Source organism: Lygodium microphyllum, chromosome 11 (assembly GCF_053477565.2).
Source record: "Lygodium microphyllum isolate KBCC chromosome 11, Lygodium_microphyllum_v1.1.10, whole genome shotgun sequence".
Taxonomy (NCBI): Eukaryota; Viridiplantae; Streptophyta; class Polypodiopsida; order Schizaeales; family Lygodiaceae; genus Lygodium; species Lygodium microphyllum.
Genome location: NC_141145.1, coordinates 10736573 through 10755820, shown reverse-complemented (window position 1 = coordinate 10755820; position 19248 = coordinate 10736573). Strand labels below are relative to the sequence as shown.

The following is a 19248-nucleotide window of genomic DNA, read 5'->3' as shown; positions in this document are numbered from 1 at the left end:
TGCTTGACTTTGTAAACCCACTTATAGCCAATAGCTTTCTTACCCTTAGGTAAGGGTACCAAATCCCAAGTCTTATTGGCTTCTAATGCATTCATCTCCTCATCCATTGCTCCATCCCAATGAGCATGACCAACAACATCCTCAAAAGAAGTGGGCTCAACATCCTCAACTAGTTTCACCATATAATCATAATGGTGAGCTGCATAACCTTCAAAACAAAATCTTTTAACAGGTTATCTGACCCTGCTAGATCTGCATACCATCTGATCACTCAATGGAGCCTTTACATTACTATGAGCTCTCTGTACACCTGGTGTCCTGACTGAAGGAATACCAAGCTCATCATCCAAACTCTCTGAACCACTGGAGTCTCCGTCAAATCCCAAATGACTGGTAGATGCATCATTACCATCCAGTACTTTCTTCTTTCCTTTGTCCTTTCCTGCAACACTTATAGATCCACCTGGGACTACTCATTCTCCCAGACCAAGGGCTCACTGTAGGTATAGTACCAGATGTTGTTTCAAGTCCACTAAGACTTTGTGATTCTTGTTTTTCTTTTTGCACATAACTGTCCTGATCATTATCATCATCTAATATATCACTAGTAGGTGCATACCAGCTGCCCATCTCATCAAAGATAACATCCCTGCTCACTCTGAACTCACCTGTGATGACAGGGTTATAACAACGATACCCTTTCTGCTCTAAAGAGTACCCAATAAAAATACATTTTTCAGCCTTTGGATCAAGCTTCTTCCGTAGCTCATCTGGCACATGAACATATGCAACACATCCAAATACCTTCAAGTGCGATACATCGGGCTTCTTGCCAGTAAAGCACTCTTCAGGAGTCATCCCATAAACTACAGTTGTGGGAGTTATGTTCATAATGTAGACAGCAGTATGGACAGCCTCAGACTAAAAAATTTTGGGCATATTCTTTTCAATCATTAATGCCTGTGCAACTTCTGCAATATGCTTTTTTTTTCTTTCTGCAACACCATTTTGCTCTGGGATATACCTGCAAGTAAATTGCCTCTTTATCCCATGAGTCCTCAAGAAGCCATTGAACTTATTAGAGAGATACTCTCCCCCTTCATTTGATCTCAAGCACTTCACTTTTAAGCATGTTTCTGTTTCAACAACTGCCTTAAAAGATTTGAAGTGCTCAAACACATCTCTTTTCCTTCATGAAGTATACCCATAGCTTCCTTGAACAATCATCAACAAATGTGACAAAGTATTTGCTGCCACCAAGAGATGCATTGTGTGTAGGCCCCCTAACATCTGTATGTACTATATCAAGTATATTTCTGCTCACTTCTCTATCATGCGAGAAGGGTTGTCTTGCCTGCTTACCAAACTGGCATGCTTCACAGACTTTATGCAATTCTGCAACTCTAAAAGAAGATAACCCTGTAATCAATCCTCTGGACTGTATTAATTTCAGCCTTTGCACATTTGCATGTCCAATACGTTTATGACATATTTCAATATCTGCAACTAATCATTTTCCTTTAGCATACATAGCAACATCCATTGCAGGAATTTCAACATCTAAAGTGAACATTCGGCCAACTCTACTTCCTTTTGCGACCAACCTGCACTTATCATTAAAGCCTTTTACAAAAAAACCTTTTGCATTGAATCGGACCTGCAACCCCTGCTCTACCATTTGACCAACAGACACTAGATTCTTTGTAATTGATGACACATGTAATACATCTGTCAGACTCTTTGTCTGGCCATCATAAAAGGACAAGGGAACCTTTCCAATGTGTGAAATTGGGTGGCATGAATCATTACCCATTTGCACATAACCTGGGTTTTGTAAGTCCTGCATCTCTCCAAACCATTCAACATGACTGGTCATATGATTAGATGCACTTGAATCGACATACCATACATCATTATGTGTCCTCTTTTCTGTAACTGCATTCATCATATGTTGCATAACAAACAGACGCTCATTTTTGTCTTCATTCTGTCGTGAAGACGATGCATCGTTTCCTTGTTATAATTTACCACTGCGAATATCATCCTTCTTAGCATAACAATTAGCTACAATATATCTTGTTTTCCCCCAATAATGACAAACAATAGTAGAATTTCCAGAGCCTTTGTTTTGCCATCCACCTCTTTCTCTAGAGCTCCCCCTGTCTCTAAAGTTTCCTCTATCTCCAGAAACCTGCATTTCACCAAACTGTTGATTGAACATGTTTTGCTGGTTATCGCCAGTACGTCCCATACCATGGCCTCTCGAAGAGGATCTACCACGTCCCCTTCCTGAACTTGAGTAAAATGCTTGGACTTATTCACCATTTCTTTCAGACGAGTCACCCTACATATTGATCTCTTCAGTAATCATGAGAGAGATCAGCTTATCAAAATCTGGAAATGGCTTCCGTACATATACTGAAGTAACAAATGATTTCCATGCCTTCTCATTGTTAAGACCACTCAGAGTGGATGAAACCAAATCATCATCATCCGGCATTGCATCAATCGCTGCTAAAGCATCTGCAATGCTCCTCACCTTCAACACATACTCATTGACAGACATTTTTCCTTTCTTCAAGGCATTCAACTCTTGCTTGAGTTGAATCTTTCGTGCCTTTGTATTTACTGAAAACATGCTCTCAAAAATTGTCCAAGCTGCATGTGAAGTTTCTGCATTCCTGATATGTCCCAGCATAGTATTATCAATGACTGCAGATAGCCAGTACATCACCTTTTTGTCTTTTGCATTCCACTCTTTCCATGCTTTTAACTCATCTGTAGCCAGAGGGATACCCAGCTCTAACTCCTTTTCTTCACCTGAAACAAACTCATAAAGGCCCTTTCCAATGAGGAAGTTCGTCACACGAAACTTCCATGAAGGGTAGTTGTTCTTGTCGAGCTTCTCAATAATGGAATTTCCACTGTTCTCTTTCATTATCACAAACAAGGATACAACACAGCAAGCTAGTCTTCTGCAATCTTTCACAACACGTGCACAACAATATACCAAGCAACCTTTTTCACTGATTGCTCAATAGTACATGTAATATGCAACCTGTTTGCAGATAAACATTATGTTTTCTTCCTGCAAATAACTCAAAAATTACAGATTCGCAATCTGTAACCTGTGCACCCACTTTTGGTCACCAAAATAACTGCGGGCAATCCCTAAAGGGCTTATCTACAGAATATACAATGATTTGGTCGCACACCAAATCTCACAGCAATCTGAGATTTTTGCTCGACCCTGCTTCTGGTGCCTCCACAGGTACTATCCAAGAGAGAGAGTGGAAGAATGGGAGAGCTTCTTACCCGTTACTTGCTTGCTCGAACCTTGCTTCTTCTCCTTCACTTCAGCCTTCAAAATCAGCCTCTCTCAGTGGCATGGCTCTGATACCATATCAAGAATCGCATGATGGGGGGATGTGCTTGAGCTGCTGCGCCAAACACACATTGTATACACAAGAGGAAGCTCACTCAAAAACACAAGAAGAGAGATGTAGGCCAAAACGTTTTCTTGCTGGTTTCTTTTTCTTCTTCGACATACAATACAATGTATACAAATTATAGATAAGATACAACATAAAAGAAAGTGGCCTTCTAAGTCAAACAGTGCATAACCGACTACACTAATCGAGTAGCGCTATATCTTTGCTAGTTGAAGGTAGGTGTAACAAACTAAATATAATAAGTGATAGGTCACTGGCCATGTGAGTGTCATAATGACCACCAACGTGCTAAGTGTAGACGTGCGGACCCATCTAGCCAGGTGGTCCATCATTAATGTCTGCACGTGTTGAGCTTGCCATAAGAAAGGGCAGGCTGCAGCTCCTGCCGAACAATCAACTTTCTAGAACCATGTGCCCCATTACTGTAGTGGAGACTGTTACATTTCAAGATGCAAGGTGTAAGCTCATGGGGAAACCTATGATTGTCCGAACAGGCATCTATTTGGTGTGGAAATTGCTGAAGAGGAGGAGAAACTATGGGGCATGCAAGTGCGCTTTGCCGCAGGTCTGGATGGTGAACTCCAATCTCCCATGGTGGCCCTCGGCCGGACCATAGGGGTGATAGATGCTCCAAGTGGTACTATCAATGTATCTATCAGCCATGTGGAGAGTCGTGACTCTGTACACTGGTAGAAACGGGCCGTTTGTGCCAAGGGCGACTCGATCACATCCCGCAGAGCTCTCCACTGTGGAGGGGCTCGAAAGATGATGCTCAAGTATGGGACCTCGGCACCAGCCCACCAATTAATGTCCATCATGCAACGAGGCCACTGCTCTATAAATAGTGCTAGTCCTTCATCTCCCATCCACTGGGAGATGTGGTCCTCCACCTGACTCTTCAACTCCTCCTCTATCTATGTCGTCGTCCAATCCCTTGGGTGGAAGAACTAAAAGAAAATAGCCTAGTTTGGTCCATCCGGTGGTGCTAGTAGATGGACCTTGCCCCTCCTTGACTTACGAACCACGAAGATCCCTAACTCTAGAGGTAGTGGGAACTCTCCGCTCTTCGCAACTCTCAGGTAGGACCATGGGCCACTGTGGAGTTGTGGCAACAGTTGTGCCTGTCTCGGGAAAGTGTGACGGGTGGCAGGGGCAGATGAGTTGATGGCTGTGTGGGAGGGGGAGAATTGTTGGTGCGAGGAGGATGTAGGCATGTGTGGCTCATCACCTTCTGTGACAAGAGGGGGGGTGGGTCTGGGGGGGAACACCTGAACTGGGGGTAGGTCGAGGGGGGGGAGGGGGGGTGGAGAGGGAAATGTGCTTGGCAAGGGAGGTGGTGGGGGGAAAGAAGATTGATGGATCGTGGGATGGTCAGAGGTACATGGCGGGTGGGGGGGGAGGGGGGAGGTTGGTGGCCCTGGAACGGGGGAGCGTGGGCCCAGGTCAATGGGGGTAGCATGGGAGGTGGGGAGGGGGGGGGGGTTTTTGGGGGGTGTGGGATCTCAAGTGAGGTAGTCTGTGGGGCGGGTGGTGGATGTGGATGGTTGCAGTCCTGCCGGGTGGGGTGGGCAGGGGGCTGCGGAGTGCTCTACCGGGGGGGCGTCGCTCGCCCTCCTGCTCCCTGCTGTTGAGGTTGCGTCTGCGGAGCTAGCTGGAGCCCCCCTGCCGTCTCCCTATCTATCGTCTCTGGACCCGTGTGAAGCTGTCAGCGTGTCCACGTGTGGGCTTGTCGACAGAGCCGCCTTGGCTCCAAAGCGTGTACAGTCTGCTGCCTGGTGCCCAAAGTCATGGCAGCGCAGGCACTGCCCTGGTTGCCCGGTCACTATGACCTACTGCCTAAGGGAGTGACCTCCAACCTCTATCTCCAAGAACTTGGGTATACTCTTTGTGTCTTTTACGTCCACTCGTACCTTGGGGACTCCTGCATAGCTGTCATAGCACCCGTGAAGAAGGCAGGAAGAATTGTGCCGAAGAGCTGACCAAAGTCCTCCACTAACTGGTGGTACCCTACTGCCAGTCCGAGGAAAAGTAAAGTGCCGAAGAACAGGCATGGTGCAGGTACCAGGGCGTGACCAGGGCGAGGGGGAGGTGCGAGAGCGGGGGGAAGGTATTAGGCGGGGGGGGGAGCGCAGCGTGATGGCAAGAGCCATAGGGTAGGGGGGAGGTACCAGGCGGGAGCCACAGGGCAGGGGCGATGCACAGGGCGGGGGGGAGGCAACGCACAAAGGGGGGGGCAACGTGATGGTGAGGAGGGAGGGGCGTAGTGTGATGGCAAGGAGGGGGAGGCGCAACTTGATGATGAGAAGGGGGTGCAGCACGATGGCGAGGAGAGGCAGGTGAGAGGGATGGGGGAGGCACGATGGCTAGTTAGTGGGGGCGCAGTTTGACAAGGTTACAGGGGTGAGGGCAGCGGCGTGTTGGTAGGAGCTCCACGATTGGTCCAGATGCTTGAAAGTTAGCTATTAAGAGAAAGATGGCGGACAAGTATTCCATTCATAATGGATTTCTTTTTAAACAAGGCAAAGTGTGTGTGCCCGATGAGCAAGATATCTGCAAAAAAAATTTATATGGCTAGCACAATGCATTAAATGATAGACACCCTAATTAATGGCATACACCAAACTTTGGCCTTGGTCACTTGCTACTTTTATTGGTCTCATATTAAGACTATGGTTGATTCTTATATGCATGAGTGCCCACAGTGCCAGCTAATTAAAATTTGAAGGGCACAAACAGGTGGGGATGCTACGTCCTTTACAAATTCTTGATAGAAAGTAGAGTAGCATTTGTATGAAATTTGTTGCAGGATTGCCTCGTAAAATCCAAGGCCATGATGCAATCTGGGTTGTTGTGGTCAACCAATTGACGAAAATGGCTCGATTCATTCCTACAAAAACAACCATGAAAAGCCACAAGTTGGGATTTCTCTTTGTGGAACATCTTTATAGACTTTTGGGTTTGCTTGATGAAATAGTTAGTGAGCTCCTAAATTCACTGGCCATTTTTAGCAAACAGTTTTTCAAAAACTAGAAACTCTAGTGTCTATGTCATCGTCGAGACATCCTAAAACTGATGGACAAACCGAAAGGACAAATCATATCATGAAGGATATGTTGCATGCATACGTCTCCCGTAGGGAATTTGATTGGGAGCGTTATCTTTCTTAAATTGAGTTTGCTTATAACAATGCTAAGCATTCGGCTACTAGTTATAGCCTGTTTATACTTATGTACGAATATGAGCTAAAATAACCAATTGCCACTGAGCTCAAGGGGGTGAAAATGCAGTCCGTAGTCGACTTTCTACATGGTATGTAGGAGACATTGACGATTACTGGGGGAAGCATTAAAACGGCTCAAGATCATGCCATGTTTTATGCTAACCAACATTGTACTCCTCGAGAGCTCTAGGACGGCATGTGGGTTTACTTTAAAGTCCCAAAGGAGTCCAACTCCATGACCATTGGCAAGTGCTATAAATTGTCTTCAAGATATTGTGGTCTTTTCTAGATTACAAAGAAGATGAGTTGTTTGAAAGAACAACTAGGACAAAGTTAACTGATTATTCCAATTGAGGAAGGCCCACAGCTTGAGAATACTGCTTGTTATATTTCACTCGAATTCGTTCCAAACCTTAGAACTAAGCAATCCCATCGAACCATTTATTTTGAGTATTTGGTCAAGTGAAAAAACTGCCCAGAGGGTCTGGCTACTTGGGACATGGTACATTAATTGAAGAATCATTTTCCTCACTTCATCTCTAAGAATATTGCTAAGGATTATAGATTCATAAGAGCAATGAAGAGTCATTTTCCTCACTTCATCCTTAAGAATATTGCTAAGGACAACAATCATTGATAAGGGGAGAAGTATTATGTCCCTAGACATCTAGATGGGTGCTAGTAGCATTGGTCATAGTGGTCATGAGGTGACTCAATGCAAATGCACTAAGGACACTCTGTGTTTAGGGTAGCAGAGTCCTATTTATAGGACTCAATGCCCTATTGAGCACATTCATTGTGTGATCACCACTCTTTGGCTCTTGACTTGTTGGCCGACACATCCATACACTAGGATAGTATGGATTGGTGGCATGGGATGCATCCATGATCCTGAGTGTTGCTAGCTCCCAAGCTCAGGGGTGAGTCCCTTTGGCTCTATCGATGGGAGATGATTTTGATGTCTAGTCCCTTTCATTGTGAGTGTGTCTTGTGTCGTCTCATATGAAGGTTGGGGATTCTAGGTGGATGTTTTAGGGGGACTCTACCTACTACCAATACAAGGTCACCCAATGGTGAAAATTGGGTTGTCTATAATAGGCCTTCTAGGTCTAAAGCCATGTAAACATTTTTAATAAAATGGCAAGGAAGGTTTTCGATAGCCTAAGTGTGCACCTATGCCTAGTAATACCTAAGAAGTCACTCTTGTGGGATCACTACAGCAATCTTCAATCATCAAGTCCTTGTTTCCCACTCCCCACTACTTGGTGAAGGATCTCCAAGTATCCATCCTTGTAGATGTCTCTTCCATCTTTCATGGAACAAGTAGGTCTAACCTCCCAACCAATCCACTGAATGCACTTGCACTCCCAAAGTTGCAACCTATCTCTATCTCTAATTAATGGATTTCATATGACTAGCTATCTATAAATTGGCTCCTAGCAACATAGGGACCTCTGTTCTAACATCCTTTGTAGGCTTTGCCAAGCTCATAACAAATTGTGATGGAAGGATGATCTGGAAAGGGTGGTTGGCACTTTGGTGATGCAACTTAGAGATGCTCTCCAATCTCCTTCGAGATCGGAATGACACTGCTAGAGGCCCTTGTAGAGAAGAAGCTTCCAAGTCTACCCATTTGGGATGAGCCCTCATACCTCTAGCTTGTTTGGTACTCTATAGCAATAATCCTCAGGCCTCTATCTAAGTGGTGTTTCATTTTGGTCTACCAAGCAACTTTTTCTTAGGAATCTACAGACCCCTACAAAGGGAACCACAAGAAGTTCTAAACTAAGCAATGTATTTGAGAAATACAAGATGGATAGATACAATCAACTCATCATCCTCAATATATAAGGCTATGTCATCCTCAATATATACAAGATGGATAGAAGCAATCAACTCATCATCCTCGATATATAAGGCCTTGTCATCTACCTAGTCCAAGTCCTGTAGCTTTGTTTGCTTAAGCTGCTTGAGACCCTTCAACCCTCTAACTCTCAATTAAGAAAATACAACACCGCCTCTACAAAAGACATGAAGAGATCTAGAGCCAAAGGAAAGCCCTATCTAACTAACCACTTCAAATGGAACTCCACTCCTTTTAGTCCTTTCATGAGCACCCTCTTGCTAGTCCACCCATAAAGTGTTAAGACCTCATTGATCCATTGGATTCACTATCCAAGGTGATGGACTTGCCAAATCAACATTGCCTTCGACTCTTCCTTTGGGAGCTCCATTGCCATCGAGATCACTAATTGTCTTGAGGGAGGTATCTTGGGGATCGATCCATGACAACGCACTCTTACTGACTTCTTCAAAGCTACACCTTCATCTGGATTTTTTGAGCATACCCCAAGCTAACCCTTGGTTCCACCACAATGAGTCACCCTAGATAGAGCCATTGAGAGATGAGAAGTATACACCCCACAATCCATTGGTCCATATCCCCAGTCAATATCCCCAGTCAAGGCACAACCAGAGGATCCTGAGAATATTCGCACATCATCTCAATGCCCTACCATGTTGGATAGACCTATGAGAGATGTCTTGGGATAATATTGATCCTCATATCAGTTCCATATTGTATTGAATCTCTAGTGCTTTGTTTATATTTTCAATTATTGATTATTTCCTAGCTAGATGTTTCCTTTTAGGTTATGGTTTCTTTACTCTATTTAGGAAACATGACATTTCCTTCAACTTCAAATGTATTTATTATTGTCTCATAGGTTGATTTGACATTTTGTAGACATTCACACACACACACACACACACACACACATATCCATGGAAAGGATAATTATATTAATTACCTAAAATAAGATTACTACAATCACAATTGGACTATATGACTGACAAAGTGAGTTAAAATTAAACTAAGAAAACTGCAACATACATACATACATACATGTATATATACATATACATACATACATACATACATACATGTACATATATCTATACATACATATATATATATATATATATATATATATATATATATATATATATAGATGTAGATGTATATATACATATATACACACACACACACACACACACACACACACACACACACACACACACACACATAGTCACGAATCACGTAATAGGGAACTTGCTTGAGCTACTACATTGACAACACATAATACACATAAGAGGAATCTACTAAGTTAAATAATGCCTAATTAACTATACTGATCGACTAGCCTATAACTATGCTAGCTATAAGTACATGTAACTAATCAAATATAGTCCTAAGCTATAGGTGATAGCTTCCATGGCTATTTGAGCAAGGGAGCAACAATTTTTCAGCATTTCTCATTATGGGACTTTGAAATTTCTCTCTCTACAGGATTCACTCTCATCTCCTAGCCTTCTCTCTAATTATGTCAACAGAATCTAGCCATTTGAGTCATTAGAGGTGGAGACGTTGGAAAATCTCTCTTGTAAACCCTAATTTATAGCAAAAATTAGGATTTGATAGCCACCTCAAGATACATGCTTAGAATTGATGGCTTAGGATTTGCATTCCAGCCAACTAAAATTAAGGAATTTTAGAGAGGTTTAAGAGGCCAACCATTCAATATCAAATTTGGGGCTGAATTTTTCTTTCAAGGAGCAAGGTGAAGGTGAAATTCCAAGAAAACCAAAGGGCAAACTGGTTTGAAGGCTTGCATGTTAGTTTTAATAGCAAGACGCACTTGGATTAGCAAAGAAGATCGTAGGATCTTAGTTATACTTCATCCATTTGTAATAAAAGATTAATAAATACTAAGGGGGCACCAATTTCAAGACCAGTAGATTGTCCATTGTCCAAGATTAAGGTGGTAACGTATACATTTTTAGTTTATGTGAATTTTATACTCGTTGTACTTGATGATTAATCAAGTCCTTAGCACCCTATTTGAGGAGAAAGGATGGTTGCAAGGTTTCATCATTGGGATACCATCATTTCTTTCAAATTGGTGGACCTGAACACTTGATTGAAGGTCAAAAGCTTTGCTCTAGTGTTGAAATTGTATTCAGCTGAGCATTACAACAAGAATGTCTTTAGAGAGTGAGATGGGATCAAGTAGGGATGATGCCTCTCAATTTGAAAATTCACAAAGTGTTGGGAGAAATGCAATGCCTAATCTTAAACAAGACATGTAGCATAGACAACAGGCTCATAATATTAGCTTAGACCAAAATGTGGGTTCTTCTAGGCCAATAGAGGCTGACAACTAGCAAGAGAAATAGAAATTTCATGACCAATTTAAAGAAAGCAGTTGAAATGTTTGTGCAATCGACAAATGATCCTCAATTCGTGAACTTTTTGAATCCCTTAAAGGAGGGTAGCAAAGGTAAGAAGAGAAAATTATCTTCAAGAGCTTTAGAATAGCAAGATGCACCAAAGAAAGAGCTTATACAACAACATGATGTTCCAAATATGGGTAGTGACCATAAGTAAATGATGTGAGTGGAACAATTGATGCATATGCAAGGCCAACTTGGAAGTGTGAATCCAAGAGGGTGGTAGTAAAACATACTATCACCCACTTGAAAGTGTGGGTGGTAGTATGCAACATCCCATGTACAATTACATTGCAACAGTCTAAAGTATGCAAATAAGAATGGTGCCTAATGCATTTGATGCTCCTAGCATGCCAGGTACAGGGGCTAGTCAAGCACATTGTTGCATATTAGTTAAGTTGGAATTATAATAATATGAAAGTATAGAACACTGCAATGCTCAAGAGGAAAGAAGGCCTACAACCTAGTGGAGATGTCGAGGCAAGTTAAAGTTTCCATGTGCTTTTTGGTAAAGTTACAATATTATTTTGCTTATAAAACAAGGTGATTGGGAGGAGAGTGACCTGGCAAATTATCCTCAATGATACACTTTGCCTTGATGTGTTGTAGTTAGAGCCGATTTTGGAGCTCTTTGAGGCTCAAGAGAGCATAAAGAGTTCATGCTCAATGGGGAGGTTGCATCTCCAGCCCCCTAATAGCTTAGTTATGTAGTGGACCTCAAATGTACTTGGTTTACATTCAAGATAATGTATGCTAATAGTATTTCTACCATTGGGATCACTAGTCAATATACTAGTCCTATGAGTCAATAGGCATATGATATGGTTTTCACCTAGGCTCTGAAACTATACATTTGTAAGATTGCTACCATGTATGGAATACATGGAATGTACATTTTGGATGTGATGTGCATTTGCAAGGCATGTATAAGATACATGGATGGTATACAATATACATTTGCAGGTGATGCAAGAGAAGTACAATTGCATAAGTTACACATAGTTTGTAGTTGATGTAGTTGATGTATGCTATCATGTGGTACATTCCTATGAGATACTCGTCATGCTTAGTTCATGCATTACTTTGCTTTAGTGATTAGAATAGTATTGAGTTTTGGCATGTGGATACATCCCTTATGGTTTTAACAATGGTTATGATTCATGTGTGTGGATTGTAATTGGTCTAAATGATTGGAATTTTACATGCAGAGGGGATGAGCATGGTCAAGCAATAGGTGCACATGTTGTTTGATTATGATGTCAACATTTATTTGCAATAATGGCAATGGATGTTTGTCACATTGCAATGCAATCGAGGACGATTGCAAGGATCTCAAGGGGGTGGACTGTCACAAGCATATGAAATTTTATTGCTTCACTTAGCATTTAATTTAAAGTTAATCAAATGCGCTAATGTGACTCGCACATGTGAGGTGGTGCAAGTTAATAGTTTCACAATGTGGGAGCCAAGACCTCAAGATATCAATTAGTGCCATAGACAAAACTTGTAATAAGTTATACCTGACATATACTAGGTGGTACTTGGTGTCAGATTTCGACTTAGACCAATTTATTGGCCAGTAATATCAATGATGATATTAGAGACTAAGTATTAATTTATTAATTAATGTTGGTCTAAGAGCTAATAATTTCTTAGAGATACTCAAAAGACAAATTGGCTAGCCAATTGAATTATTGACTAGTGAAATTAATTATCTGAGCACTAAAATAATTATTAAATAAATTTTTAAAATTAATATTCTAAAAATAAACTTAATCAGCTCGAAAATACTAGAAAATGACACTTAAATGCTACCACTTGGCAAAACTTGTCCATGTAAGTGAAAATAACATTTTTAAGGGCTGATGAAAGTCTATTTCGGTCGTTGTGAGAGAGAATGAGGTTGTTAGAAAGCAAAGAGATGCTTCTGATGTGATTTATAGCCACTAGGGATGAGTCCTATAGCAATAAAAGTGACAATAAGTTGGAGCCCTCCAGGTACAAATGACAATAGCTCAAGGTTCTACTAGTAGATATGATAGGAAACAAGAAGGAGCACTAGCCTTTCTAGTGGTCCTAAGTTGTAGATGACAGCTTCAATGGCTGTTTGAGCAGGGCACCAATAATTATTTAGCATTCTTACTATGAAACTTTGAAAATTCTCTCTCTATAGTATTTTTCTCATTCCCTAGCCATCTCTCTTATTATCTTAGTAGAATCTAGCCATGTGAGTCATCAAAAGTAGAGATATTGAAAAATCTCAGATGCAAACCCTAATTTACATTTAAAAATTAGGGTTTGATAATCACCTCAGGATGCCTGCTCAAAATTGAGGACCTAGGACTTAAAATCCAATAGTTGAAATTGAGAAATTTCAAGGAGATTCAAGAGGCTAGCTAGTCAATATCAGATTTGGGGCTAAATTTGTCTTTTAAGGAGCAGGGTGAAGATCAATCTCCAAGCAAACCAAGAAAAAAATTGGTTTAAAGGCTTGTTGATTAATTTTGACACTGTATTAGTGAAGGAGATTAGAGGATCTTAGTTGTACTCCATTTATTTGCAATGAAAAATAAAGAAATCCACAAGGGGTATCAATTTTGGGGCAAATAGGATGTGTACTGTCTAAGATTAAGGTGGTAAAGTATGCATTTTTAGTTTATGTAAATGATATGCTTGTTGTAATTGTTGATTAAAGAGGCCATTACCACCCTATCTAAGGAGGAAGGTTGATTGCAATTGCTCATGTTATCATAATGAATGGCAATAGGACCATCTCCATATACATCCAAATCACCCAATAACTTTTGCAATCATATCACCTCACATGCTCACGTAGAAGCACCGCTATACTAAGCCTTTGTACTCGATAAAGCAACCATTGGTGGTGGCTGCATTTTACTCCTCTAAGTAATTGTTGCACTGTTAAGGAAAAATATTAATCTGCTTGTAGATTTTCTATTAGACTTGCTACTAGTCTAATTTACATCTATGTATCCAAACATTTGTACACCATTACCTATGTCATAAAAAAGTCCATAATGCAAAGTAGAATTCACATCTCTTAATATGTATCTGAGTGCATCCATATGAGGCTTCTTGGAAAATGCTTGGATCTAATTACCACTTCTTTCATATATTCATCCTACATAAATAGTGATATCTTTAGTGATCATGAGAGAGACCAACTCATCAAATTTTGAAAACATCTTTCATACATATATAAAAGTAACATAAAGATTTCTAGGTCTTCTCACAATTCAGGCTACCCAATGTAGACGAATCCAAATCATCATCATCAAGCATTGCATCAATAGTTGCTAAGGCATCTATAATGCTACTCATCTTTAAAACATACTCATTTATTGATATCTTCCATTTCTTTAAAGTATGTAACTCTTACTTGAGTTAAATCTTTCATGCATTTGCATTTATTGAAAACATATTCTCGAAGATTGCCTAAGTTGCATGTGAATTTCCTACATTTCTTATATGCTCCAATATAGTGTTATCAATGACTGTAAATAACCAATACATTACATTTTTGTCTTTTCCATTCCATTCTTTTCAATCTTAAACTCTTTTACAATCGCAGAATCACTTAGTTTTAATTTCTTTTCCTCACATGATACAAACTCGGAGAAGCCTCTTCCAATAAGTAAGTTCATCACATGGTACTTCCATGATGGATAGTTCTTCTTTTCTAGCTTCCTAATAATTGGATTTCCAATATTCTTAGCCATTATGACACAACTGAGTACCAAACATCAAGCAAACTTTTGCAATCCTTCATAAGATGTACATAGTAATGAACTGGGCAGTCTTTTTCACTTACTTAATAATACATACAATTTGCAATTTATTTTGCATATAAACCTTCTATGTGCTTCTTGACAAATACCTCAAAGCTTAAAAGGATGCATCTGCAAAATGTACACTGTTCTACTTGTACACCAAATCTCATAAAATTTTGAGATTTTTACTTCGTATTGCTTCCAGTGCCTCCATAGGCACTATTCAAGGAAAAGAGAGAGAGAATGAGATAGTTTCTTGCCAATTGCTTGCTTGCTTTCTTGAATCCTTACTCCTCCTCCTTCACTTCAACCTTCAAAACCATCCACTCTCAATTGGGCCGCTTTGATGCCATGCTAGAATCGTGTAGTATGGGAACTTGCTTGAGCTATTGTCTCGAACTCACAGAATACACATAAGAGGAAGCTTACTGAAGAACACAAGAATAGAGATGAAGGCCAAAACCTTTTTTGGCTATTTTTTTCCCTTCTTCCTCTCACAATGCAATGTATACAAGGTATTAATAAGATGCAACACAAATGAAAGCGGCCCACTAAGTCAAATAGTGTATAACAAATTATACTAATCGACTAGTACTCTAACTATGCTAGGTAGGTGTAACTAACCAAATATAATAAGTGATAAGTCAATGGCCATTTGAGAATCATAATCACCATTGACATGCTAAGTGTAGATGTGTGGACCCACCTAACTAGGTAATCCATCATCAATCTCTGCACATGTATAGCTTGCCATCTCAACACACACACACACACACACACACACACACACACACACACACACACACATGTATGCATATATGTATATATGACATTTCCTTCTTTCTTCTTTCTTCAACATTTATGCAGCATTTTCCTTGACATATTTAAGTATTTCCAAACACTTTGTAGTTGCACCACATAGTGAGCATACTACTCTGAGAAATCCACTTGCACCACAGACACATAGTCTACAATTTCGCAATCGTAAGGAACCTCAATGCTTTAGCTTATCTTTACTAGGAGACCCTTAAGAAGTACTGGAAACATTTAAGCACACCGTAGATGGAGCATAAAGAGATATGAAATATTTACTTTGACAATGATTTCAAAGCCTATCAAATACATTAGTTGTGCCAAAAACAAAGAGATGCTTTCTAGGGGCTATCAACTTTTGAAAACTTTAAGGAGCTTGCATCTATCAAATTACTTTTTTTGTTGCTTTTTCATGAGTACACTTTTAAAATCTCTTGGTTTAAATACTAGCATGCATGAAAAAAGTTATAGACATGTTGTATTTCATATTAGATTGTAGTCTTTCTAAAGTTGATCATGTAAATTTTGTATAAACATGTCTTATTTTGATTGTAATTACTTGCTATGTTTCTCTTTGCAGTTATTGGAGCATCCATTTGTTACGATTGCTCAAGAGCAGCCACAAAATTCTCAAAATTAATGTAAAATGTACAAGAAACTGCACTTTAAAGGAAAATGTTTATTTCTTACAAATGTAGAAAAAATTTGAAATATTAAAATTTTTTAATTGATAATGTTAAGAAATATTGAAATGAACTTGAAACATTACAAAACAATATATAGCTTTATCTTAGTAAGCATGTTTATAACTATGTGTTATGCAACTATGTTGGCCTTTCAATTTCTTGGGCATGCATTTAGAAAGGGTCATATTGCCATAAGCACATATGACTAAATTATGTATATGTAGATTATAGTGTTGTATGCCTGATCCTTGATCCTCTATTATATTGTATTGTTGATGATCCCACACATATGATTTTCAAGTGTAATAGTCTGCATGCAAAGGGGGGTGTGTGTGTGTGTGACAATAGGGGAGGATGCTAAATGCTCATCATATCAATCATATATTAGGTGAGAATTTTGGCATGTTCTAAATGACAATCGCTCTTTACACATTGATAAGATTTAACACTTGTTCATCATACAAGTTGTACAAGAGAGATTGTATTCTTATGTATGCAACAAAATTGGACCCTACCAGCATGCAAAGTAAAAATTTAGCTAAATACCAAGGTGGGCATCTAGAGGCATAGGGTAAAATGGCTTTCAAGGTCCAACAAAAAAGCATTGTCTATTGGAATTATATGGGATGGTAGGAGCCTTGATGGACTACCTTCTAAGGCAATTAAAGATTCTTTGTCCATATCCTCTCTAAAAGTGAAGTGGCTCACTCAATAATTCACAAAAGCTAAAGTAGGAAGTGGATATATGGTAGGAACCTTAATCATAATTGATCTCAATGGGGACAATTTTATCCTACTAAAGGGCGTAGGCCTACAAGCACCAAGTGCCAACTTTCACATTTATCAACAACCAAAACCTATTACACTTTGCCCAATATGTTTGACACTTTCACATTTATCAACAACCAAAACCTATTACACTTCGCCCAATATGTTTGACATTTACCAGACCATTTAATTTGATTTCTACCAAACGTTTCCTTGAAAATGATTTCTCATTGAAGGGTTGCAAATACTACCATCATTTACTACATGAGAATAACAAATTTAAAATAATCATAAAGCTCTATCCATGTTCATTGCAGTGAATTTACCTTCATAGTGCATAGCACTTTTCAAGGCATTCGACAAAGATCCCATTATGGACTATCAATTTTACCAATGACAACATTTTGTTAATGAGAAACACATTGCAGGCTACCAATTAACTTATTGCTATCAATATACAAATAAGGCTTCTTGAAAGTCCAAACTTATGGATTATAATGAGAGCCAACGATGTTTTGATAATAATATGGAGCTAGACATGGTTGTGTTTAAAAACTACATGGAGTAAAGAGTCGTGTTTGTATACCTGAATTTCAAAAGAAACACATTGCATCGATGGACTTTTTCTTATAAGCCTAGCTTACATACAAATAATGCTTCATATAAGTCCAATCATATCGACTATGATGATTGTGAATGATATTTTAGTGATAATACATATAGCTTGACATGGTGATGTTTAAGAATTGGATGGAGCAAAGAGTCATGTTTGTAGATTTGAATTGATTTAGACGCCTTTTAATGAAGGGGGCTAACATTTGGATTCTCATGGTTAGTTTGAACAGAAAAGAGCTATGAGATGAAAGTAGTATGAATTGAAATAGCTTTGGATAATTTTACTCTTTTAAGTGTATGTGTATGTTGGATATTGTAGCCGCAAATTTCATGAGAGATTTCATTTCCGTTAAATATTTTTTTTGAGCTTTAGTTTCTATTGGCATCTTCAACAACACTAGGGCAAGGTAAAATGTTTGTCATGATCTTTTACAAGGGCTTAAGTTTTGTATTGTGGAAGTAATGAAATCGTATCTCCAAATTTTGGACTAGATTTTCTCCAGGTTGCATAGAAAATTCTGAAGCCTTGTTCAAAAACTATTTGTCCAATGTCCATTTAAGATAAAACATCCCACTGCATGTTATCTATGGTACTATTATTTGTACCATTTGATTTTTTCCATCATGGTATCTCTACACCCTATGATTATGATTCATGTATTTTTTCACCCACAAGTTCATATCAGTAATACCTGTCATGTTTCACATGCATTTGTGACAATGCTCTACCCATTAGGCAAGTAGTGAAACCTTTATTGGTGATGGTGGGTCTCTCATATCTCATTGCAACTTCTAACCATGACACAAAAAAAGTCATCATCATCCAATTGCTCGTCATCCCTTATGTTTTGATATTGCATTTCCTTGTCATTGGTAACTAAGGCCCAATTTTACATCAAGTTCAGATCGTGCACCTTGGTCCATCGCCATTCGTCCAAAAGATCCTTTAGTGGTTTAAGATTTGTGACAGGGTCGCTGGCTAATTTGTCCATTAGGTGCTCTAAGATGTCGTGGAGCTCTCCTTTGTTGTTTGGGACATGTGCGAGTCTCTCCAAGATCCATGTTTGTCTCATTAACCTCTTATTTCAAGTATCTAATTATTATCTTTGCTCATTTACATATACATTGTCCTGTATAAGACTATTATAAGATTATTATAAGAAATTGTGTGACTACTACTAGGACATAGGATTAGGCTTTTATGTTCATGTGTGTGGGTGTGTATATAGTGAGATCTAGTACTATGCAATCATATGCTATAACAATAGAACAACTATAATAACATTTCAAATATTAACGCACAATATAGCACCATTAAAGTGCCATAGAAGGTTTATGTTATGAAGAAACACCCATTAACTACATAATAATCATTTGGCTAATGGGTAATCAAATTAAAACCAAAACACCTTAAATAAATTTATTGAGGACTTTAGATTCATTAAAGCACATTGATTACATGTAGAAATACTAATAACCAATACTCTATTTGCAATGAGTTTTCTCATAAAATATATTATTTTATTCAACTTCACCATGCATACTTAAACCACTAGTTACATATCCCTAGTCACATCATCATCAACACGAAAGAGTAAGCAAAGGCAAAAGAG

At 39.2% G+C, this 19248-nt stretch overlaps 1 protein-coding gene across 3 annotated transcripts in view; it reads left to right on the top strand.

Moving 5' to 3' along the window:
• Positions 1-16329, top strand: part of LOC148028540 (uncharacterized) — a 162838-nt gene extending 146509 nt beyond the window's left edge. For 2 of the 3 annotated variants that reach the window (XM_087688820.1, XM_087688823.1), the window contains one exon: positions 16147-16329. In XM_087688820.1, the coding sequence (XP_087544946.1) occupies positions 16147-16206 (60 nt within the window). In that variant the 3' untranslated portion in view covers positions 16207-16329. The remainder of the gene's footprint in view (positions 1-16146) is intronic. The other variant, XR_015692502.1, reaches the window with a different exon arrangement.
• The last annotated feature ends 2919 nt before the right edge of the window (positions 16330-19248 follow it).